Raw genomic sequence first — 25,865 nt, forward strand, 5'->3', positions numbered from 1 at the left:
TCATCAATAATGCATCTTACTTTTCATTTAAAAAAATAGTTTATATTTTTTGTGCATCTTCATTCGTTCATTACTGTGTAAGGAACTGAAATGGATAACACTAGAATATATATTTACTTTACAAAGTAAAGCACCATCTATGAACATATACATTGCATGCGTACGTGACTAGAGACAAACTTTCATTCAGGTCAGCTGAAACTAATGCACACACACACACTAAATGTTACTATTCATGGCCATATTTACAAAGCAGCACACGTCACATGACAATATGTGCCCTGGTCCCACTCACTACGAGCTGGGAGGATATGGGCAAAAATCCATTTCACGATAAATGGCCTGCATCAATAAATAAATATTCAATTTTATAACATTCACGTGCACCAAACTTCTCTTGAAACGACTAACTAGTTTGATTGTAGCCATCAATTGTCCCATTAACAAACACCTATAGTAGCAAACTTATTTAATTGAAAAACATCACATTTCTCTAGTATAGGCTACTTATCATAATGAACGATAATCAGCAAAATGCCTGCGATAAGTGATAATTTTCGGTTTATCACTCCAGCTCTACCACTCACCCTCTTTTCCTTTGAATCTCTCCTGATCGTATCGGTTATAAGCAGCTGGGACAGGCTGTTTGTTCCTTATGGACTGGTCCTTGAGGAGAGATAAGAGGTTACACTTAAAACACAGGTCATTTCCAATTAATGATCTAAAGAGAGACGACTATAAACGGAGAGTTCGGTGGTAATACTACGCTCAACCCTGCTTCGACGGGTTAAATACTCATTCATCTTTTTCTGGAGAAACTCCCAGTTAAATTTCAAGCTCCATTTCTTAAGAGAAATTAGAACAGGGAGGTATTTATTTGTATGGAACTCCTGAGCAAGAGCCTTTACTGCTTATGGAAGTCATTCTCAATTATGCATTTATTACATCACAATGGCAAAAATGAAATCACACGGCTGGATTCCTAGGATGCAAAAGTGTGTATCCAAAATAAAAATAAATAAAAAGGTACATCTACATTGGTTTATATCCAAAATCAAACATGGGCTGTTCCTTACCACCTGAGTGGTGTTCTGTGCTGGTCTCTGCTCAGGGGCGCGTCCCTCCTCCCTGGCCTTCACCGATTGCAGGATGGCAAAGATGTTTTTGGAGAAGTTCTGCAAGAGCACAAGATTTATCAGCACAGTGTAAAAAAAAAAAAGGTAGACGAGACGTCAGTGTAAAAAAGGTAGACGAGATATCTACTGTTCTGTTTAATAAGAGAACAGCAGATATCACCACCAAATCAATACATTTCCCCTTGAGGTGATGCTGCCACCTGCAGGCATTAAAAGAACACTGAAGTGTGAAAACAGAAAAGCCAAAGATTGTTGATCAGCTACGGATATGGACCATCGCCACCACCCTTCAAGGCTAGGACTGGGGAAGCTGATCCGAACATGGTAATATATACATGGAGTGAATACATGCGTGTTCTTCCCATGTGGCCAGGTTCCTCCTAATAATGTTCAGATGCCCATCTCATTACCTTAGTCCATCTCATTACCATAACCCATCAGAGTCTAAGCCAGGAGGAGGAGCTATATGGAATTGTTTTAAGGTCATACCAAGGATCATTTACCTATTTGATTGAAAATTTTACAACCCCTTGAAGTATATATAAAAAAATTATATGAAAAGGTATTTTTGGCCTTACTGCTATTAGCCCATACAAATGCATTGAATAACAGAGCCACTACATAGAACAGATAGTCCCCCAAAAATATCAAAAGGAAGTTTGTTCTGAAGTCTCTTCTATATAGTATATCTCTAAACATGCATTTAACCCCATATTTTTTTGCATTAAAAACAGTGTATAAATACTTCCATACATGTTTTCAACTAGTACCGGGAGACCTTCAGACAAGTCTTGTGAGGCCCGTGGGTGTCCCAGAGCAAAACAGACATGTACAGTACTAGTCAAAAGTTGACACCAACTCATTCAAGGGTTTTTCATATATATATATATTTTACATTGTAGAATAATAGTGAACAGGGACGCAAACTGGTGAGGGACCAAAAAGGTGACACTAGGGGGAAATGCAGGTTAACTAATTAAACAAAGTATATGATCTACATGGTCAGTCTCTGTGTGTAAAATACATTTTAAGTGGTTCATGTGAACCTAACTCACAGCAACAAAAAAAAAAAAGAAAGCAATCTAATGTTATTTGTTGCCTAGACTTTACTGCAAATGACACTCAAGTCTTGAGAACAAAAAACAATATAGTAATATTGCAGTTACCATGACAGCCTTTATAATAGAATTTATAATAGAATGCTTGTGACACTACTCATCTCAATATTGCACTTTGACCCCACACATCTAACTATTGCACTTTGACCCCACACATCTAACTATTGCACTTTGACCCCACACATCTAACTATTGCACTTTGGGAATACAACTTCTTAAAGTAGAAATATAATGAAAAACAGGCATTCTATTTTTGCTCTATTATATAGTGGCAACTATGTTAGACATCCTACAAGTGCACAACGCTACATGTGTGCAAAAATAACATTCACTGAGTAAAACATTAAATAACCCCCCCCACTCACATGCAAGTGTTACTGTCAAATTCAAACACAACAAAAGCAATCTCTTCGGCCTACACAGCACATAACTTACATTGTACACTTTCTGCCTGTTCTACAATATGCCAGCAGAGCATGATATCAATTATGCCAACCAAGGGTCTATTTCAGGCAGAGAGTACACCTGGAATATCCATTTTAATCTACTGTATTAAAAACATGAGAAAGTGTGTGGTGTTCCTTTCACCTCAATAGTGGATTCCAACTTAAACCAGGCCCAGCTCCAGCTACACTTCATTCCTGAATCCACTTGTTTAACAAGCAATGCCTCATTTTCACCTAATTCTCTCATTCTGAACTTTAACCACATACTGTACATGCTGCATTCTGTTATGTGAACGACTGGCTGAGCCTTGGATACAGCCAGTATTGGTCCAAATGCCACCACTCGTTCGCATACAGCCAGTACTCATCCAAAGCCCCACCCAAACTTTTCTCATCGGATCAACACTTATCAATCTATTTTGGATTAAAAACAGCGATTTTCACCGAAAGGTGACTAGTTTGCGTCGGAGTGAAAACATCAAAACTATGAAATAACACATATGGGATCATGTAGTAACCAAAAAAGTGTTAAACAAATCATTTGCCTTGATGACAGCTTTGCAATCTTGGCATTCTCTCAACCAACTTCATGGGGTAGTCACCTGGAACGCATTTCAATTAACAGGTGTGCCTTTTGTGGAATTTATTTCCTTCTTAATGCATTTGAGACAATCAGTTGTGACACGGTAGGGGTGGTATACAGAAGATAGCCCTATTTGGTAAAAGACCAAGTCCATATTATGGCAAGAACAGCTCAAATAAGCAAAGAGAAACGACAGTCCATCATTACTTTAAAACACTTTGAAAAAGTTTCTTCAAGTGCAGTTGCAAAATCCATCAAGCGCTATGATGAAACTGGCTCTCATGAGGACCGCCACAGGAAAAGACCCAGAGTTACATCTGCTGCAGAGGATAAGTTCATTAGAGTAACCAGCCTCAGAAATGGGCAATTAACTGCACCTCAGATTGCAGCCCAAATAAATGATTTAGAGTTCAAGTAACAGACATCTCAACATCAACTATTCAGAGGAGACTGTGTGAGTCAGACCTTCATGGTCTAATTGCTGCAAAGAAACCACTACTAAAAGGATACCAATAAGAGACTTGCTTGATCCAAGAAACACAAGCAATGAACATTAGACCGGTGAAAACCTGTCCTTTGGTCTGATAAGTCCACAAATCCCCTGTGTCTTTATGAGACGCAGAGTAGGTGAACGGATGATCGCCACATGTGTGGTTCCCATCGTGACCTCGAAGCTGGTTGAGAGAATGCCAAGAGTGTGCAAAGCCGTCAACAAAGCAAAGGGTGGCTAGTTTGAAGAAACTCAAATATATTTTGATTTGTGTTACACTTTATTGGTTACTACACGATTTCATGTGTTATTTCGTAGTTTTTGATGACTTCACTATTATTCTACAATGTAGAAAATAGTTAAAATAAAGAAAAACCCTTGAATGAGTAGGTGTCCAAACTTTGACTGGTATTGTACATGTTCGTGAGACAGTCACCATTGCACAGAGGGGTTATAGTAGTGTAGCTCAAACGCGGCCGACGCTATAGACAGAAGTTGGCAGATCAGTTGTACCAACTTCAGGCGAGTCTCCTGACACTTGAGATCATAGAGCCTCAGAGGGCTCAATAGTTTGTAAGCCAAACCGTTTGAACGCTACATACGATTTTGTGAAAACACCCATTTTTGGGATGTCTCATTGTCTGACAAACACTGCTCTAGTAGCGCTGTCACCTTTCAAGTTCAACATAGGCGGATGAGGTGGATTTTGACGCATCCACAGGAGCATGGAAATTAACCTTAGGGGGTTAATGACAGCATGACCCTAGCACCCGCCAGTCATAGATACTCTAGTCTAGGGGATGACCTCTGACCTTTCCAGTGCTCTGTAGGATGGTGGTCCTGGTCCTCCACACCCGCTCCCTGCTGACTATGTCCCTGGTCACGTCCACCTCGGCGTCCACAAAGCTCCTCTGCTTCAGTGTGATATCCTCATCCAGGTCTGTCTTGATGGTGGAGCGCTTCTTGGCCATAATCTTGGCTTTGATGGCGGCGATCTTCTCCACGGACATGGCCTCGGACAGTGACCTGGGGGCAGAGGTGATCTCCATTATCCCTTATTCCACCAGCTACGCTGACAGAACACATGAATAATTAGATGGGTGCCTACATTTGTCCTATTTTACACATGTACAAGTGTATATTATATGCATGTGTGAATTGGAAATGTGTTCGTTTTTTTGTTGCATTTCCCACCTCCCTGAGATGATAATTTAGTGGGGAGGGAAACCAATATAGAAAAAAAAACTAATAAAAAACTACGCTGCCTCGAGTAGAAATTAGTGTTCGGGGTTGATTGAGAAGCAAATTTAAATAATGCAGTGTTTAGTGAATAAGGCAAGGTTCCTGGTTTGTATTTATGCCAGCCTGCTCTCATTGGGATACCTTAGCTTCTTAAAAACCTGTGTAGCAACGGTGAATGGCTTCATGATAATGGCCCACATTTTGTAACATAGGACGTTCAATGACAGTACCTTCATACCCATCCCAACGCTAGTCATAAGACTGGTCTGCTCAAGGCGACAGCAGATTATAAACATTACTAGGTTACTTTCATCCATCGCGTAGGACCTATATTTTTGGTTTATTGTGTTTTGGTATTTTTAAACAAATCTATACTCTCAATTCAGCTTGATGCTGCCAGTTGCATTATGTTGTTGAACCGTAAAAATAAATAATAAAAGCGACTGGACGATGGAAGGGTGTAGGCACCTCATACCTGATCTGGTCAGTTTGCACTATGCCCTCTTTGTGGCCCTCCAGTCTAGCAGCCAGACGCTCCTTGTCCAGTCGCACTCGTTCCTCATCCTAGATAACAGAATGTGTTAGAATGGTAAAATGCTCCATATGATGAAAGATAATCATGCATTACATTTCTGCAGGGATCATATTCTCAAAATGTATGAATTCACTGTACTGTAAATTGCTTTGGATAAAATTGTCTTTAACATGCAAGTTCTGGCATCTTGTTAAACAGGATACCTATAGAGAATTCCATTAGAGCTGAGGAGAACGTTCTATAAAGAACTGAGCTGAGGAGAACGTTCTATAAAGAACTGAGCTGAGGAGTCTGAATGGCGCCGGTCAAAGATATTACATACCTCAATCCTGGGTTTTTTGGCTTCAGATGACACCTCATCTGCTGCTCGTTTGACTGATGCAATAAAGAATTAATTAGCCAACTTGGGCAAAATTAGGCAATACCTTTCCAATTCTAATCTGAACAATATCTAAAATGACTCTCACCAAGCTGATTGCATGTACAACACAGGCCAATGGTGAACAAAATAGTATATTAGGCCTTACAGCATGGACTGTTGATATATCCGTTTCAAGGGAACACATTTTCTAATATACATGGATTAAATCATTGAAATCAATGGAAGAGTTGTCATATTCAAAATGCTAAAACTACCTTGCGTTGGCCTTTGCAAACCAATCTCTATGGGGGCACTTCTGTCGATACTTGTCGAAGTAGCTGTGAAGAGAAATCAAAATGGAAATTGCTTTAGTACAATAATTTCAATTGAATCAACGAGCGTGCATTAAATTCACGGTGTTAAATCTGATTTGGTTTCAATTAATACTTACAACTTTCCCCATTGAGATAGGACAGCAAGCCCTTTCTATCAGGTCTTCTGACAACCGGAATGTTCTCTGTCTTAGGGGGTGATCAGAATACTTATGTAATTCACAATGAAATACAACACAATTTACCAAGGTCACAACAACGCCTCTGGCAATGACAATCAATAGACCACTGGCAACACTAAGACAGAACATCCATGACACATGGCAGCAGTATTCACCTAACTCTATACAACTCTCACTTGCAGTGAGGACATTAAGTCTACTTACTGCAGCCCTTCGCACGTAGGATGGATGAGGGAGATGCACATTGTTGAGCAGGAACAAAATGGAGTCCAGGGTGTAGTACTCCTTAGGCTGACCCTCCTTTCCAGTTCTGAAAATCATTACATTCAGCTTTAGCGTTGCAAAATTCAACTAACTTTTCCAAAATTCCTAGGTTTTCCAGAAATGTTTGTTAGAAGATTCACAGAATAAACATGAATTCAGAATCCTTCAACCAGGATTTCTGGAAAAGCAGGGAATGTTGGGAAAGTTAAAAGAATTTTGCAACACTAGTCAGCGTTGACCAGTAGTTTTGCCCATTGTCTACAGTTCTTTCAGCAAAATCCAGATGCCCTCTTGTGGAACTAATCTGGAATTTAGTCACACTGCATGCATTAATAGTGAAGGCTTAGATAAATAGTTTAAATCCTGTATTTTGTTAATTACGTTACACACAAATAGTGACCAGCTGTGACGACTATGTCACAGCTTTTCAATGACACCTCCAACTGGTCCAACTTGTCGGGTTAAAATGAGGTTGTCCAACTATTTAATGTCATACATTAAAACGACTGCTTGTTCTGCAAAAACCAGGAAATACTTAACTAGCTAGCTAGCTGACACAGAACATCAAAGTAATGTCTAGCTGGCAAGCTAGAAATGTAAAAACATGGTGACAGGTACGGTCACCTGAGAAAATCAATAATAGCGAACGTTAGTTGCAATACTGTAACTTAACTACCGCGGGTTTGCAAGCATGACAGCTGGCTTATGACAACGTTGCCTGGGTAGTGGCTTTTATACAAAGCAATTAACGTTAGATAGTTAGCTAGCGTGCTAGTTAAACCCCCCCAAAACTAACAATAAAATGATAACTGCATTTGCTATCTTTCGGTGCAAATAGTAGCTAGCACCTTTTAAAAGCGGCAAGAAAAGTTTGGGCATCAACAACCTTATCTCGCTAACATTAACGTTAGCTATTAACGTTACTAGCTAGCCTAGCTACAACAGGCCGATTGAAGCGAGTAATTTACCAATTTATAAGCAAATTTAACATACCCCCAAATGACATAGTTAGTCTTGACATTTTTGGGCCAAGAGAACTCTCCAAAGATAACTTCGTCTCCTTTGGCGACGATTTCTTTTTTCTGGATGTTGTATTGGCGAAGAACACTCAACACGTCCGCCATCTTCACTTGTCTTCATGTAACTAGCGAGGGTGAGTGCAAGGCCCCCAGTCACCTATCAACAGAATGCAATGTGGTCTCACAGAATGCCTGATCCCAATTTCCAGTTGTATTTGTGTTCAGTGTGTCAATGGATAGGTCTATTCTGAACACAAATTGCAGTACATTTCAGTTTTTATTTTATTATAATATCTGTTCTCCATATATAAAATGCATAAATGTATCATGATTCATTCATGGCCATTATGGCTCAAAACAATTTGAATTCCCTTCTATAGCCATAAAATACTTGCTTGCCTTCTCTGTAAAAGGTACATTTTGTAAAGTAAATACACACATAAAAAAATGTCCATGAAACACTTTATTAAGGTTTGTATTGACACTATGGCTAATGTAAATGGCATGCAACACGAACTGAAATCACCTTTCAGTTGAAAGAGAAAATGGATTAGTCATGGGACAGTAAGGCCTATATTTATAATTTATTCAGTTCAACTTTCTCTATCAATATGGACTGTGGCCATTCTATCTCCACCTGTCAATGTGCCCCACTGTATTCTCTACTATTGCAACTGACTCCAACGTATTATTACCTCAGAATTAATGCATTATTAGAGTCTAGAGCATTTTCAAATGTAGCATGTTTTGTTAACTACGTTCGAACCGATGTCCTCAAAGATGGGCTTCTATCTCAACTCATGGGGTTGGAACCAACTCGAGAACTGGTGGGGCCTTTTAATAGACTGACATATTTTGTGCCATACTTTTATATTGGATCATATGAAATCAACACAAAGTAAAAAGGTTTTTAGAAATCAGTTACCAGGTCTGAATTTGTTTTTTGTGTGTCTAAATTAGGGTTGATCTGAAATGACAGAAGACAGAAAATAATAATTCAATAAACCACAGTTAATACTTTCCACTTCCGCTATGTCAGCGTCAGCCATCATTCTCCCATTGAATTGACTGCTAAAAGGTAAAGCATCTTCAGTATTATCCCATTTTATTTATTCAATATTTGAAGAATAAAGCATTTTAAATATCTACAGTGTTACACAAGTATGACAGAAAGGTACATTCAGTGGGATCTATTACAAAGGAAAAGTAGCTAGTGAGTTTCTATGGAACATTAGTAAGTATTTGTATAACTGACATTCTATCATTAGTGCTTGTTTATCATAAACCTCCGACACTGGAATACGTTTAATGTGCGCCTAGCAGCTTCAGTCTTCACACTACTAAATGGCCTTGTTTTGACCTTCAACAACATGATACAGCAATAGAAAAAGCCATTGGTAATGCATAAAATCAATAGATTCCAGGGTCGTGATCATTAGGCACCAAATAGAAAAGCAGTTGAAACAGGGAGGGACTTCCTGCACTTGTCCAATAAGAAACGTTAATTTTAAATTTTCCATTGTACAAGATTTTAAAACCTTTTCGAACGTCTGCCCTAATGAACACGACCCAGGGAATAAACCAATTTTGCAGGTTTGCCAAAAACTGCCAGTGACAATGACGACAGTCACTCCCTTATCTCTTGGCGTCAAATACTTCCTCGTTTTGACTTGTGACAAAGCAAAATAAACTAAATGGATTCGCATGTTACATGTTTAAGTGCACCAAGTCAATTCTATTATGCGTTTGACCTATTTAAAAAAAACTAAAAAATATATACTGCAATCAAACCAAATAAGTTGGTTAGTGTTCTATATAGTGATTAGACCAATTGAAGAAGACAAAAGGGACAAGGGGAGGCAGGTTGCCTAGCGGTTAAGCACATTGGGCTAGTAACCAAAAGGTCACTGGTTTGAATCCCTGAACAGACTAAGTGAAATATCTGTTGATTTGCTCCTGTAAGTCACACAGGATAAGTGAGTTTGCTAAATGATGAAAAATGGACAGATTTAAAAAAGGGCTCCACGTTCACATCAAACTTGCTATAACATAGCAAAGGAGATTGGTGGCACCTTAATTGGGGTGGACAGGCGTGTAGTAATAACTGGAGTGTAAACAGTGAAATGGTATCAAACGGTGTTCCAGACATTATTTTGAGCCATCCTCCAGTGGTAGATGTATACAGGGATTCCTTCTTACATAAACCCCCCTATTTATTTGGACGGTGAAGCTAAAACTTTGAATTTTGGCTCTATACTCCAGCATTTTGGATTTGAGCTCAAATATTAGATATGAGGTGTATTTATTTGATTTATTTAACTAGGTAAGTCAGTTAAGAACTCATTATTATTTGCAACGACGGCCTACACCGGCCAAACTCTAACCCAGACGACGCTGGGACAATTGTGCACCGCCGGCTGTGATACAGCCTGGAATCTAACCAGGGTCTGTAGTGACAGCTCTAGCACGGAGAGGCTGTGCCACTCGGGAGCCCAAAAAGTACAGATGTCACTTTTTATTTGAGAGTATTTTCCTCTGTTTTACTGGTTAGAAATGAAAGCACATTATGCATCAGACCCCCAAGACATGCTAACCTCTCAACGTGACCAATAGGGAGACCGTATCATTTTTTTGTGGTCATATTTATGATAAATTGAAGAAATCGTTATTGTAAATATCAACTTTAAAAAATAAAATAAAAATCCCCGTCGTTTCAAGCCACATCCATTTCAAGGTATTTCCACCAATTCTCTCCATATTTTTCTTTCTCGTCTTTGCACTGTCCAGAATCTGTTCTCAGATCAGGTCCAGGGCTAGGTTACGGATGACCTCTATGGCTCCCAGGTCAAAGCCGCAGAGGTCCAGCATGCCCCTGTCCTCGGCGGGGTCAGCGATGGATAGGCCGTTGGAGGTCAACCCACACACCATAAGTTTGGAGAAGATACCCATTTTCTAGCAAAAACAAAACACAACCGAGACTCTTTTATATTCATATACTGTGCATACTGTCTATTCAAACCATTATATATACACACAGTGCCTTTGGAAAGTATTCAGACCCCTTGGCTTTTTCCACATTTTGATACGTTACAGCCTTATAGTAAAATGTATTAAATTAAATATTTTCCTCAATCTACAAGACACTCCGTAATGATAAAGCAAAAACAGATGTAGAAATGTATTACAAAAAAAAAAAACACTGTGTTTACATAAGTATTCAGACACTTTGCTATGAGACTCAAAATTGAGCTCAGGTGCATCCAGTTTCCATTGATCTTTCTTGAGATGCACTCCAATCAAGTTGAAGAAACACATGTGGTAAATTCACACCTGCATATACACTGCCTTGCAAAAGTATTCACCCCCTTGGCGTTTTTCCTATTTTGTAATTTAAATGGATTTTTATTTGGATTTCATGTAATGGACATACACAAAATACCTGTGGATGAATTTCAAGGGATAGCATCAAAATAGCTGTGAAGACTTAAGGCTGTAATCAGTGCCAGAGGTGCGTCAACAAAGTACTGAGTAAAGGGTCTGAATACTTACGTAAATATGATATTTAGAATAAATTAGCAAACAGTCCTACAAACATGTTTTGCTTTGTCATTATGAGGTATTGTGTGTAGATTGAGGGCAAAAAGACAATTTAATCAATTTTAGATTAAGGCTGTGACGTAACAAAATGTGGACAAAGTCAAGGGTTCTGAATACTTTCCAAACGCACTGAACCAATCAAACATTTGGACACACCTACTCATTCAAGGGTTTTACTTTTCTTTTTACTATTTTCGACACTGTCTAATAATATTGAACATCAAAACTATGAAATAACAAACATGGAATCGTGTAGTAACCAAAAAAAAAAGTGTTAAACAAATCTAAATATATTGTAGATTCTTCAAAGTAGCCACCTTTTGACTTGATGACAGCTGTGCACACACTTAACTAGCTTCATGAGGTCGCCACCTGGAATGCATTTAACAGGTGTGCAAGGTTAAAAGTTAATTTGTGGAATTTCTATCCTTCTTAACGCATTTGAGACAATCAGCTGTGTTGTGACAAGGTAGGGTTGGTATACAGAAGATAGAACCTACTTGGCAAAAGACCAAGTTCTTATTATGACAAGAACTTCTCAAATAAGCAAAGAGAAATGACAGTCCATCATTACTTTAAGACATGAAGGTCAGTCAAAATGGAACATTTCAAGAACTTTGAAAGTTTCTTCAAGTGCAGTCGCAAAAACCATCAAGCGCTATGATGAAACTGGCTCTCATGAGGACCGCCACAGGAAAAGAAGACCCAGAGTTACATCTGCTGCAGAGGATAAGTTCATTAGAATTTGCAGCCCAAATAAATGCTTCAGCGTTCAAGTAACAGACACATCTCAACTTCAACTGTTCAGAGGAAACTGCGTGAATCAGGCCTTCATGGTCAAATTGCAGCAAAGAAACCATTACTAAAGGACTCCAATAAAAAGAAGAGACTCGCCTGGGCCAAGAAACACGAGCAATAGATATTAGACCGGTGAAAATCTGTCCTTTGGTCTGACAAGTCCAAATTGTCCAAAAGACACTGCCGTGTCTTTCTGAGATGCAGAGCAGGTGAACGCATGATCTCCGCATGTGTGGTTCCCACCGTGAAGCATGGAGATGGTGGTATGATGGTGCTTTGCTGGTGACATGGTCTGATTTATTTAGAATTCAAGGCACACTTAACCAGCATGGCTACCACAGCATTCTGCAGCGATACACCATCCCATCTGGTTTGCGCTTAGTGGGACTATAATTTGTTTTTCAACAGGACAATGACGCAAAACATACCTCCAGGCTGTGTAAGAGCTATCTCACCAGAAGGAGAGTGATGGATTGTGATTATCAGATGACCTGGCCTCCACAATCACCGACCTCAACCCAATTGAGATGATTTGGGATGAGTTGGACTGCAGAGTGGAGGAAAAGTAGCCAACAAGTGCTCGGCATACGTGGGAACTCCTTCAAGACTGTTGGATAAGCATTCCAGGTGAAGCTGGTTGAGCGAATGCAAGAGTGTGAAAAAGCTGTTAACAAGGCAAAGGATGGCTACTTTGTTGAAACTTTTTTGTTTAGTACATGATTCCATGTGTGTTATTTCATCATTTGTCTTCACTGTTTTTCTACAATGTAGAAAATAGTCAAAAATAAAAACCCTTGAATGAGTAGGTGTCCAAACTTTTGACTGGTACATATATTTATATTCCAGACTCTGACTAGGCTTGGGCAATATACCATTCATTTTATTTTTTATTTCACGTTTTTTCAACCAGGTAGCCTAGTTGAGAACAAGTTCTCATTTACAAATGACTACAACACAAATAATACAATAGAAAAAGTCTATATACAGTGAGTGCAAATGAGGTATGATAAGGGAGGTAAGGCTAAAATAGGCCATGGTGGCAAAGTAATTACAATATAGCAATTAAACACTGGAATGGTAGATGTGCAGAAGATGAATGTGCAAGTAGAGTTACTGTGGTGCAAAGGAGCAAGATAAATAGATAAATATAGTATGGGGATGAGGTAGTTGGATGGGCGATTTAAAGATGGGCTATGTACAGGTACAGTGATCTGTGAGCTGCTCTGACAGCTGGTGCTTAAAGCTAGTGAGGGAGATATGAGTCTCCAGCTTCAGTGATTTTTGCAGTTCGTTCCAGTCATTGGCAGCAGAGAACTGGAAGGAAAGGCGGCCAAAGGAAGAATTAGCTTTGGGGGTGACCAGTGAAATATACCTGCTGCTACGGGTGGGTGCTGCTATGGTGACCAGTGAGCTGAGATAAGGCGGGGCTTTACCTAGCAGAGACTTGTAGATGACCTGGAGCCAGTGGGTTTGGCGGCGAGTGTGAAGCAAGGGCCAGCCAACGAGAGAGCGTACAGGTTGCAGTGGTGGGTAGTATATGGGGCTTTGGTGACAAAACGGATGACACTGTGATAGACTGCTTCCAATTTGCTGAGTAGTGTTGGAGGCTATGACATCGCCGAAGTCGAGGATCGGTAGGATGGTCAGTTTTACGAGGGTATGTTTGGCAGCATGAGTGAAGGATGCTTTGTTGCGAAATAGGAAGCCACTTCTAGATTTCATTTTGGATTGGAGATGCTTAATGTGAGTCTGGAAGGAGAGTTTACAGTCTAACCAGACACCTAGGTATTTGTAGTTGTCCACATATTCTAAGTCAGAACCGTCCAGAGTAGTGATGCTGGACTGCGGGCAGGTGCGGGCAGCGATCGGTTGAAGAGCATGCATTTAGTTTTACTTGCATTTAAGAGCAGTTGGAGGCCACGGAAGGAGAGATGTATGGCATTGAAGCTTGTCTGGAGGTTAGTTAACACAGTGTCCAAAGAAGGGCCAGAGGTATACAGAATAGTGTCGTTTGCGTAGAGGTGGATCAGAGAAGCACCAGCAGCAAGAGCAACATCATTGATGTATACAGAGAAGAGAGTCGGCCCGAGATTTGAAACCTGTGGCACCCCCATAGAGACTGCCAGAGGTCCGGACAACAGGCCCTCCAATTTGACACAATGAACTCTGTCTGAGAAGTAGTTGGTGAACCAGGCGAGGCAGTCATTTGAGAAACCAAGGCTGTTGAGAATGTGGTGATTGACAGAGTCGAAGCCCTTGGCCAGGTCGATGAATACGGCTGCACAGTAATGTCTCATATCGATGGCGGTTATGATATCGTTTAGGACCTTGAGAGTGGCTGAGGTGCACCCATGACCAGCACGGAAACCAGATTGCATAGGCGAGAAGGTACGGTGGGATTCGAAATGGTCTGTAATCAGTTTGTTAAATTGGCTTTCGAAGACCTTAGAAAGGCAGGGTAGGATAGATATAGGTCTGTAGCAGTTTGGGTCTAGAGTCTCTCCCCCTTTGAAGAGGGGGATGACCGCGGCAGCTTTCCAATCTTTGGGAATCTCAGACGATACGAAAGATAGGTTGAACAGGCTACTTAATTTGACATGATTAAGACCGATCAGAGCATACAATATTTGCGGATGTGTCATGCCATGTTCGCCACTACAGTGTTGTAGTTCCACGTAACGACATACAATAGAATGATATAATAATGAGGCTGTATATCTATGCAACCAAACAAATAAGGAGTTAAAGAGGGGAGGGACAGTGGTACACTACAGAAGTGTCTTACATGTCTGTACATCCTCAGACACTCCGTTGGATTGACCTCGCCGTGCCAGCAGGCACTGTTGGTGAATATGAGGAACATGTCCACAGTGATCCTCTTCTCCGAGGCCCACAGGATGGGGAGAGCGCAGTCTGTATAACCACTGGGGATCTGTGAACAGGTGGTTGACACAGGGAGTCAGCTATGAACACGACACACAGTCATTCAAATTTTACAACCTCATATTTTATCTGAGAAATTGATAATGTTCAGTAGGGCCCAGCGTAACAAAACGGAAATGAGCTTTTCTTATTGCCTTTCAGTGAACTTTTAGAACTTTGGCAAGAAAATAAAAAAATTTCCAAGTAAGCTTTCTGTTAAAAAGAAAGTTTGTCATTCAGAGGTGCATAGTTTGCAGAGAGACACTTCTTGTTTCCATACCTTGACCAGCTCGGTTGCTACTTGTCGAAGAGACATGCCTTCAGTGATGGTGCAAGGAACTATAGCTCCTTCAGAGTAGGCCATAACCTGTGTCTCTGCCTCCGTCCGCGCAAAAACCTATAACATAGATACAACCAACTTAGAACACAATGCTGAAATAGTCCCTCTCTAAGATGCCAGGAATTATTATCATTCAAATGTAAAAATGACAAGTCCTCATTACAAAGCACGCATGCAATGCCTGTGCTCTCTTGAGATGGGGGGGGGGGAACTTGGCAGGAATCCATAGAACGTGTCAACAGACCCTTTTCCTTGACTATACCTTCCTCCAGAGACCGTCTTCCAATTGTTAGAGACACCGCTTTGAAACACAGCTGCAAACTACTACCGTAGTCATTTAGCCTTGTTTAGGAGTACCCGCTCATAGTGTGTTGACTCACCATGGTCATGGCTGCAGCCGCTACAGCTGTGCTGACGGAGGTCCCCTTAACGATGCTGCTCAGTGATGTGCTAATGTCCACCGCCACCACAAAGCACTTCCCCGCCGGCTCCACGTTCTCAGGAAAGGAACACAAGTGAAGTGAAGTGGCAGGTTGCCTAACGCTTAACAGTAACCCGGTCCAGTAACCCGAAAAAGGTTGCTGGTTCAATCCAGAGTCGGCTAGGTTAAACATCTGTCAATGTGCCCTTGAGCAAGGCACTTAACCCTAATTACTTCTGTAAGTCGCTCTGGATAAGAGCATCTGCTAAATGACTAAAATGTAATGAAAAAAACAAAACATGCAACAGTAAACATGTCGTCCCTCAAGAATGATGCATCCCAATTAAGATATTGTGTGTCACTAACACGTTTCAGTTAATTACTATAGCTCCCACCTTGGGCCAATCAGTGTCATTTTGAAAAACCCGGATCTCTATGGCACTACGCATCATTCACCAAGTTTCTTAAAAATTGGGCCAGTGCCATCAGATATCGTGTGCGACAAACGTATCCATTTCATTGTGGGGGACAATTAACGTTTCGCATTTGTGAACACGACTCTGTGAGTAGTGCTGTTACGGTGACCGCTTTACAGCCACACAGACGGTGACGAGTAACGACCGCAGTCAAATTCCATGTGACCATTTAGTCACGGTAACTAAGGTTCTCCAAGCTCTGATGCTGTTAATGGTCCTTAGTAGCCGACTCAGCACTCTATTGTCCCTCTAATCACTGTGACATCAATGCAAAAGTGATCGAAAATCAAACACTTCATGAGATCCCATAGCCCCATAGGCAATTGCGTGAGAAAACAGTTGATTGCCTCTATTAAAAAGAGGATCCCATCATCTTTCTATAGGCTAGGCCTACTATATTTATTTCCTAACACTAAACACATCGCTTCGCTTTACAACAAGAGTATAGCATACCTGGCTGGCATGAAAATTAACCACGGGAAAAGCGTCCACCATTTGCAAATTAAGTGCATAGATGATACATTTTCCCCCCCAGCATCTGTTACCGAGACAGGTGCATGATAACGGTCACTTCTAAAACTAAACAATTTTCACACAGAGTGCATTCGAAAGTATTCAGACCCCTTGACTTTTTCATATTTTGTTACGTTACGGCCTTATTCTAATATTGATTAAATTGTTTACCCTCCTTAAAACTACACACAATACCCCATAATGACAAAGCAAATTGTATTTTTTTTTTCTGCAAAAATATAAATGTACATACAGTTGAAGTCGAACGTTTACATACACCTTAGCCAAATACATTTAAACTCAGTATTTCACAATTCCTGACATTTAATCCTAGTAAAAATTCCCTGTCTTAGGTCAGTTAGGATCGCCACTTTATTTTAAGAATGTGAAATGTCAGGATAATAGTGGGAGAATGATTTATTTCAGCTTTCATTTCTTTCATCACATTCCCAGTGGGTCAGAGGTTTACATACACTCAATTCGTATTTGGTAGAATTGCCTTTAAATTGTTTAACTTGGGTCAAACATTTTGGGTAGCCTTCCACAAGCTTCCCACAATAAGTTGGGTGAATTTTGGCCCATTCCTCCTGACAGAGCTGGTGTAACGGAGTCAGGTTTGTAGGCCTCCTTGCTCTCACACGCTTTTTCAGTTCTGCCCACAAATATTCTATGGGATTGAGGTCAAGGCTTTGTGATGGCCACTCCAATACCTTGACTTTGTTGTCCTTAAGCCATTTTGCCACAACTTTGGAAGTATGCTTGGGGTCATTGTCCATTTGGAAGACCCATTTGTGAACCAAGCTTTAACTTCCTGACTGATGTGTTGAGATGTTGCTTCAATATATACACATAATTCTCCTCCCTCATGATGCCATCTATTTTGTGAAGTGCACCAGTCCCTCTTGCAGCAAAGCACCCCCACAACATGATGCTGCCACCCCCGTGCTTCACGGTTGGGATGGTGTTCTTCGGCTTGCAAGCCTCCCCCTTTTTCCTCCAAACATAACGATGGTCATTATGGCCAAACAGTTCTATTTCTGTTTCATCAGAACAGAGGACATTTCTCCAAAAAGTACTATCTTTGTCCCCATGTGCAGTTGCATGCCATAGTTTGGCTTTTTTAATGGCGGTTTTGGAGCAGTGGCTTCTTCCTTGCTGAGCGGCCTTTCAGGTTATGTCGAAATAGGATTCGTTTTACTGTGGATTTTAGATGCTTTTGTACCCGTTTCCTCCAGCATCTTCACAAGGTCCTTTGCTGTTGTTCTGAGCTCAAATTCGAGTCTCATAGCAAAGGTGCTTATGTAAATAAGTTCTTTTTTTTTTTTTTTTGCAATACATTTGCAAAAATTTCTAAAAACCTGTTCTCGCTTTGTCATTATGGGGTATTGTGTGTAGATTGAGGAATTGTTTTGAAATAAATATTTGAATAAGGCTGTAATGAAACAAAATGTGGAAAAAGTCAAGGGGTCACGCAGCTGGGAATTATTATTATATTCCCACACAAGGGGGATGCCGCTGGGAAATTCCAGGCACTATAAAGTGCTTGTCAAATTGTGAAAGAGAGACTGATGAAGTGTTATGCTAAATATGTTTATGTTAATTAACAATTGCTTGACAATGACTGGCTGACAAAATTTCATGACCGCCCATAGCCCTCCCTATCTGTGATTATCTGTATATGCGACGCTCGACTTACTGTGAAACATTTGTAGAAAGCAGAGTCCAGCGCTTTTATGATGTCAAAGTTTGGTTCCCATTTCACTTTCCCCCGGTTGCCTTGGCCCCTTTTGTAGTTTTCCGAGGCTGTCAAGACGCTGAAAGGGTGGAGTTTTGCCTAAGACAACAATAAAACAGTTAGATAGATCCCTGGGAAAGCAGTATGTGAATGAATCCCAGTTGTCAGAAGGTGAGAGACAGTAGGTAGGTACACCTCACCTTCTTTAAAGCCGCCTCACTCTGGATCCTCTCGCACACCTCTGCCACGTCTGAGCTTCCTGGTTCCAGGACTTGGTCTGCGGTCATCTTACCCAGGGTCCTTAGCATTGACTCCATGGGCATCTCCTTTAACAATGCCTTCCATACCTGCAGTGGAGAAAAGGCATTATATATGACCAAAAAACTAAAATAATAAGGTTGTCTTAAGACCCTACACATGAAAAAGTGATAATTCCATCATGATAATTATATGGTGCTAATATTTCCCATTAATATGGCATTGAGACATAGAACTGGATGTAAAAAAAACAGCTAGGAGTGTGGCTAAGAGTAGGCTAGTGGTCTAAGAGTAGGCTAGTGGGCTTAGAGTAGGCTAGTGGGCTTAGAGTAGGCTAGTGGTCTAAGAGTAGGCTAGTGGTCTAAGAGTAGGCTAGTGGTCTAAGAGTAGGCTAGTGGTCTTAGAGTAGGCTAGTGGTCTAAGAGTAGGCTAGTGGTCTAAGAGTAGGCTAGTGGTCTAAGAGTAGGCTAGTGGTCTAAGAGTATGCTAGTGGTCTAAGAGTAGGCTAGTGGTCTAAGAGTAGGCTAGTGGTCTAAGAGTAGGCTAGTGGTCTTAGAGTAGGCTAGTGGTCTAAGAGTAGGCTAGTGGTCTAAGAGTAGGCTAGTGGTCTTAGAGTAGGCTAGTGGTCTAAGAGTAGGCTAGTGGTCTAAGAGTAGGCTAGTGGTCTTAGAGTAGGCTAGTGGTCTAAGAGTAAGCTAGTGGTCTAAGAGTAGGCTAGTGGTCTAAGCCGCAGGCCCCAGCCTACATATACTCCCGCGCAATGGATTTGAATCTGTCACACTGCTATATTTCAGCACACTCTCTCCTCTATCTATCCTATCTATCACAGTTAATAAACCAAAAATGTGAGGAGTGGGACTACACTCTTTAAAATAAAAAGCTAGCAGTGGCGAGGACATCTCAACATCTGACCTACTTTAATTTGAGCGAAGTACACCTTTAAAAGAGTTGGTTAAAAACACATGTTGGTCGCTGCTCACCACTTTGGACTTCAGGTGGTCTGTCAGTAGTTGTTCCCACTCCAGACTATGCTCCTCTATTAGATGGCTGACCTCCATCTCGTCTGCACTGTGTTTGACCTTCTCAACCGCTTCCAGGTATGAGAGGACTTTGATCACCTCCTCCGAGTTCTCCTTGTCGGCGTACGCCCCCTGGACCTCCTTCCATCCTTTCATAACGTATTTACTGATCAACACGATCGCTGCAAGCACAGCAGAGTGGTCAGAGCATAATTCAGACAGAAGGAAAAAAAGCATTCAACCACGTCTCCTGATACCACCAATCACTTGTTACTTTAAAGGCTTTACTGAGATACTATTTTATTACTGATTTCAACCATGAGGATAACCCTTTTATTTAAAAAATGTCATCAACATACAAAAAAAACATTCTCCGTAGTCTAAATCTTGCACCATGTCCCTTGTATATTCATAATAGTGTTTGAGAGTGTGTACATTGTAAACCTCTTGCAGCTCACCTTCATTAGCAGGCTTGGCATGGGAGAGTCTCAGTAGATCCTGATGTGACCAGCCCTCTCTCGTTTTATACTTGGTCACCGCCAGAGCCAGACCCATGGCGTCCTGTTTGTTGTACCAATCCGACACCGCTTTCCTCAGGGCCCTTCCCCATATCCCGCACTGCATCCTCTCTTTCACCTCCTTCTTGTATTGGATGAAGGTGAAGAGGTGCTCGGGGGCCCGGCACACGTCACCCAGGGCTCGGAACGCCCCCTGTCTGGTATTCAGGTCCAAATGTTGGGAGCACACAGCTAAGGCGAACAGGGAAGGGTTGGCCCTGACTGGCCTGCCCTCCAGAGCCAGCCTTTTGACCTCCTCCACCACCTCGCAACCCCTGTCCTCCTGTAGCAGGGAGAGCAGAGCCAGGGCACTCTCCATGCCCAGCCGGTGCTCCTTGGTGTCATAGATGGCCATTTCTGAGCCGTAGCAGATGAAGCGGCGGAGCCTGGTCATATCTGTTACCTCCCATGGGTGCTCACCGTCGCCAACTGAGTTTTGGCCGTGGTCGTTGGCATCCTGTCCCGATGGCTCCATGTGATAGCTCCTCTAAACTGTCAGATGAATGGACAGGTAGGGACACAGATGTTTCAGCTGAAAGTAACACACTTTTTTGAATGAACAATTGCACTGGTTTGCTAGGGTGATCAGCAAACCAAGGTGAAGTTGATTTTATATTCACAGACATTCGCCAAAGCCATTTAAAAATCAATAACTAATTCACCATTTGTCACAGAATCATCAACTTAGATATGATTTATTCTATAAATGTCTAGCATACTTTTACAACCTATTGTTTTGCGGACAAATTCCAGTTTTGACTTGATATAAATAATTAAATTTGAAATATTGCATTTAAAGATGATTAAATCAGTGATTGTCACAAAAAAAAGTGAAAATATGCATTTATTTGAAAGAAATGTTCATTTCAAGTGCAATTTGTTCTATGTGAAGTTACACAATGTTTACATAAAGTTGTACGTTTACAATCTTCAAATGTATGCCAAATCAATGTTGCATTTTTAGTGCAACAGTTCCACATTTTAAAGTAGTTACAAGGAACAACAGTCATTTATTTACACGTCTCTAATTTATCAGCAAATAGGCCCCTTCCAATCATTTCCTATTTTGGCTTTGTTAAAGTCCTCCTTTGTCATCCCCAGACAAGCTGAATGGTACCATCTCCTGGGGGTAATAGATTCAACTGTTCAACACTTACAGCCAAACGTTTAATACGGGTATTCTCAGAACACATTCTGGAAATTCTATAGATACAGTGGTCATTTTATTAGGTACAACCCCCTATGCATCTGGAACACAGCGAATTTAAAACTGTTGATGAAACTGGGGAAGGAGATAAGACTGTTCCAAGTTTATAAGTCCATTTGGAGTTTATTACAGTCAGTACAAGAAAAACAGTTTTGAAACTTTTCTGAGTTACAAAAGACCATCAGACTGTGCTGTCATTTTGCACATTCTAAAGTTCAACCAAACAGTAACAGAATACCTGAATACTTCTCTGCAAGCTTTAGTGTCTAGCAAGCCATGACCACGGGACTTGGTGTATGTAGTAGCAATTTATTTTCGTGAATCTGGTGGTGAACCTAATAAAGTGGCAACTAATCGTCGATATCACAAACAACTCCTTTTGAGCAGTGTCTGCCTGTTATACGTTTCATCAATGGGTATAATGGTCAATCTGATCCCCGAGGACCTCATAGGCTCACTTGGATGTATAGAGTTGGAGGTAAAGAAAAAAAGAATGAAACTAGGACATTTAAAAACACTGGCAGAATTCTTTCATCCACATCCATTCACATCCAATATGTATTTTAAAGTATAAATACCACTGTCTTTCTGGACGTATTAAAAGGTTTGCAAACAGTTCTTTCTGCAAGGAATGTGAGTTGAAAGGGATATGGTAATACTTATGTAGGTGACGTAGTTTCTCCACTGGTATAATGGGTATAATGTGGGGTAGTTGCATACCTCCCTGCTGAATTATGTAGAGCTGATTTGAGTCAGTTGATATTTTTTTGTTAAAAACCACATATTCACGTAGGCTTTGTGATAGTAGTTTGAGAGAGAAAGAGACCAAATAGCCTGTTGAAGTACTAGGTTTTAATGGTTCGTGCCAGTAGATTGCAGAGGGGTTCACATACAGTTCCGAGGCAAATCATAACGTAAACATTTAGCCTAAAAACAAAACATGTACCGTCCACTTCTTACACTAGCGTTGTGTATTGTTATCCACCCTCTGGTATATACATACACTACCGTTCAAAAGATTGGGGTCACTTAGAAATGTCCATGTTTTTTTAAGAAAAGCACATCGTTGTTCATTAAAATAACATCAATGATCCTTCATCAATGACTATTGTAGCTGGAAAAGACTGATTTTTAATTGAATATCTACATAGGCGTACAGAGGCCCATTATCAACAACCATCACTCATGTGTTCCAATGGCACCTTGTGTTAGCTAATCCAAGTTTATCATTTTAAAAGGCTAATTGATCATTAGAAAACTATTTTGCAATAATGTTAGCACAGCTGAAAACTGTTGTCCTGATTAAAGAAGCAATAAAACTGGCCTTCTTTAAACTAGTTGAGTATCTGGAGCATCAGCATTTGTGGGTTCGATTACAGGCTCAAAATAGCCAGAAACAAAGACCTTTCTTCTGAAACTGGTCAGTCTATTCTTGTTCTGAGAAATGAAGGCTATTCCATGCAAGAAATTGCCAAAACACGGAAGATCTCGTACAACGCTGTGTACTCCTCCCTTCAGAGAACAGCGCAAACTGGCCCTAACCAGAATAGAAAGAGGAATGGGAGGCCCCGGTGCACAACTGAGCAAGGGGACAAGTACATTAGAGCGTCTAGTTTGAGAAACAGACTCCTCACAAGTCCTCAACTGGCAGCTTCAATAAATAATGCCCGCAAAACACCAGGCTCAACATCAACAGTGAAGAGCCGACTCCGGGATGCGGGCCTTCTAGGCAGAGCTGCAAAGAATAAGCCATATCTCTGTCTAGTGTCTGTTCTTTGCCCATCTTAATATTTTATTTTTATTGGCCAGTCTGAGAAATTGCTTTTTCTTTGCAACTCTGCGTAGAAGGCCAGCAGTCACCTCTTCACTGTTGAAAACAAGGACATTTCTAAGTGACCCCAAACTTTTGAACAGTAGTGTTTGTTATGGTTCACTCTTAGTTTTCCTTATCTCCACTGTGGAATGCCCATGTTGATCCTCTTGGTTGTCTTGGTCCTCTTGATCCATCCACCTGTCTTCTTTGTTAGTCAGGCCTGACCCCTTCTTCCCGTCGTTTTTCCTGTAATCTAATTTAATATGACTGAAGATGCAGAATGTTATACCAGGCCCCTTCTAATAGGGTAGAATACTCGTTAGAACTTTGACCACAAATCAAAAACTGGATTTTTTAAACTCAAAACAAAAGGTTGTAAAAGTATGCTTGACATTTATAGAATAAATCATATCTAGGTTGATGATTCGGTGACAAATGGTGAATTAGTTATTGATTAAAAAAATGTAAATGGCTTTTGGCGAATGTCTGTTGCACGCCATTGTTTGTTGTTACTACGCAAAAGCCTATTAGCTGACTTAGTGTAGACCTTGTATGGCTAGCCAGCTAATAACAGTCATACCGCTGTGAAACTAGCTACTGTAGACAACAACCAAATGCTATGCACGGCAGCTGCTTAATTTGGTTATGTCAGCTTATGTTGGCTAACACGTTAGTCAGTTACTACACTGTAGCCAGCCAGCACACAAACTAGCTGGCTGGCCACATTCCTAATAGATAACTACAAGCATCCATGGGGCATGACAACGATTTAAATTATCATTACAACAAACAAACAAAAACAGAAAAGCACCCAACTCGAGTCCCAGTCAGAGCGGTTCTGGATCAGTTTTGCTGCTCTTCTTGTAGCGCTGGTCCAGACGCTGGCCAGCAGATCCGACAACACTTTCATGTTTATATTATTAAATCACGGCAGACACCGCGCAAATGATGGCTTCGGGAAACGTACCTCAAACCAGGGGTGAGAAATGAGTTGTACTCCCCAGTTGTACCATTACTGTTAAACCAATAGGTTTAAAATAAATTCCCGTAATTTTCAAACTTCTAGTTTTAACAGTGGAGATAACGGGACAATTCGGAGTACAACACATTTCTTATCCCTGGATGGAGGTACAGTTTCCGAGCCGAGACATCGGCTCCGCGGGTCTTAACGAGCAACAGTCTGGAGGAAAACAAAATGTTCAATAACGTTTACCGGTATTTCTGGGGAAACGACAAAAAAGTTGTCAGCACTCCAGTAACATAGCTAGTGACTTTGGTGAGTAACGAAAAGAAAATGCATGCCAGTCACTAAACAAAATTGGGGAAAATAGAAAAGAGCAAACCGCACGTAACAACATTGACCAGAGTTAGTGATGTGGCTGCGATGATAGCTAGCTGTAGTTAGCCACACTGTTTGCACAGTATTATCTGTCCTAGCGATACGGACACATTTAGAAGAAAAAAATCGCTTTCTATTTTGAAGACAAAAACATCACATAGATTAGTTATTCCACTTACCACACACCCTGTGACTAGTTAATAACGTAGCTAATAGTTGATTTTTTATGGGCGTCACTGGGGGAACCCTACAGACCGATGAATATTACCGTTCTCCTAGCATCAGGATGTTATGCAGACCGCTAGGATCCCTTTTTGGGTGCGTTCGTAAATTCACTCTAATCAGAATTCAGAGCGCTGTCGTCTGAGTGTGACAGGGTGCCGAATAACTGATGAATTTATGAACGCGCAACACCCGTTGAATATGATCGATGTCAGTAAACGTCGGCAAAAAAAAAACTTCAATTGTTGCCAGCAGCACAGTTATAGTCACCAACACTATATAACAAGAACACAGCCTAAACAGCGCTGCTAGTGCGAGAACAATGGTCAGAGTGAGGTGTTCTCTCATTTATGTCTGGAAGTAGCTGGGTAGGTAGCCAACTTGAACCAGTTAAACTTGGGTGCTTGACTGCTGTTGTGAGGTCAGAACGCTCGGACAAACCCTCCTCGGCCAGAGCGTCCAGTGTGTGCTCTGAATTTATGAACGGACAATGAATGTACACACCTTGGCACGCCAGTGTGAATTTACGAACACACGCTTTATTTTCTCCTTCAAAATAAGAGTCCTTCTGCAAAGACACGCTAAAGTTTTGGAAAATCGTTTTTTTTTCTCCACAGCATTGTAATACATGGATAATTTGACATATATTTATATAAATACGTTTAATAAAATACAAATATATGCTGTTGGAATTACTCAAATTGACAAACTTAAATGCGAGCAGCATCCCACTCTGCATCCCACTGCTGGCTTGCTTCTGAAAGCTAAGCAGCGTTGGCCCTGGATGGAAGACCAGATGCTGCTGGAAGTAGTGTTGGAGGGCCAGTAGGAGGCACCCTTTGCTCTAGTCTAAAAAAATATCACAATGACCCAGGGCATTAATTGGGAACATTGCCCTGTATAAGGGTGCTGTCTTTCGAATGAGACGTTAAATGGGTGT

At 40.9% G+C, this 25,865-nt stretch overlaps 2 protein-coding genes across 2 annotated transcripts in view; both read right to left on the reverse strand.

Annotated features, from left to right (window-relative positions):
• Nucleotides 1-7,844, reverse strand: part of cdc73 (cell division cycle 73, Paf1/RNA polymerase II complex component, homolog (S. cerevisiae)) — a 37,368-nt gene extending 29,524 nt beyond the window's left edge. The window contains exons 1-9 of the mRNA XM_029624209.2: nt 7,683-7,844; nt 6,630-6,735; nt 6,363-6,432; nt 6,187-6,249; nt 5,873-5,925; nt 5,491-5,579; nt 4,586-4,799; nt 1,077-1,175; nt 588-666 (exon numbers count right to left, since the gene is read on the reverse strand). Of these exons, the coding sequence (XP_029480069.1) occupies nt 588-666; nt 1,077-1,175; nt 4,586-4,799; nt 5,491-5,579; nt 5,873-5,925; nt 6,187-6,249; nt 6,363-6,432; nt 6,630-6,735; nt 7,683-7,813 (904 nt within the window). The 5' untranslated portion in view covers nt 7,814-7,844. The remainder of the gene's footprint in view (nt 1-587; nt 667-1,076; nt 1,176-4,585; nt 4,800-5,490; nt 5,580-5,872; nt 5,926-6,186; nt 6,250-6,362; nt 6,433-6,629; nt 6,736-7,682) is intronic.
• A 314-nt stretch (nt 7,845-8,158) lies between these two features.
• Nucleotides 8,159-24,973, reverse strand: ro60 (Ro60, Y RNA binding protein). The gene is made up of 9 exons (XM_029624212.2): nt 24,883-24,973; nt 20,246-20,836; nt 19,749-19,969; nt 18,711-18,857; nt 18,472-18,609; nt 15,746-15,862; nt 15,306-15,422; nt 14,889-15,035; nt 8,159-10,660 (listed from the first exon to the last, which is right to left on the reverse strand). The coding sequence occupies exons 2-9, from the start codon at nt 20,817-20,819 to the stop codon at nt 10,505-10,507; spliced, it is 1,617 nt and encodes a 538-aa protein (XP_029480072.2). The 5' UTR covers nt 20,820-20,836; nt 24,883-24,973; the 3' UTR covers nt 8,159-10,504.
• Nucleotides 24,974-25,865: the final 892 nt, after the last annotated feature.

This window comes from Oncorhynchus nerka, linkage group LG20, assembly GCF_034236695.1.
Source record: "Oncorhynchus nerka isolate Pitt River linkage group LG20, Oner_Uvic_2.0, whole genome shotgun sequence".
Classification (NCBI taxonomy): Eukaryota; Metazoa; Chordata; class Actinopteri; order Salmoniformes; family Salmonidae; genus Oncorhynchus; species Oncorhynchus nerka.

Coding starts and splice junctions, on each gene's coding strand:
- ro60 (XM_029624212.2), bottom strand. CDS start 20,819: ATGGAGCCATCGGGACAGGATGCCAACGACCACGGCCAAAACTCAGTT. Junction 19,970..20,245: donor TGCCAAGCCTGCTAATGAAG/GTGAGCTGCAAG, acceptor CTGTGCTTGCAG/CGATCGTGTTGATCAGTAAA. Junction 18,610..18,710: donor GTGAGGCGGCTTTAAAGAAG/GTGAGGTGTACC, acceptor TTGTTGTCTTAG/GCAAAACTCCACCCTTTCAG.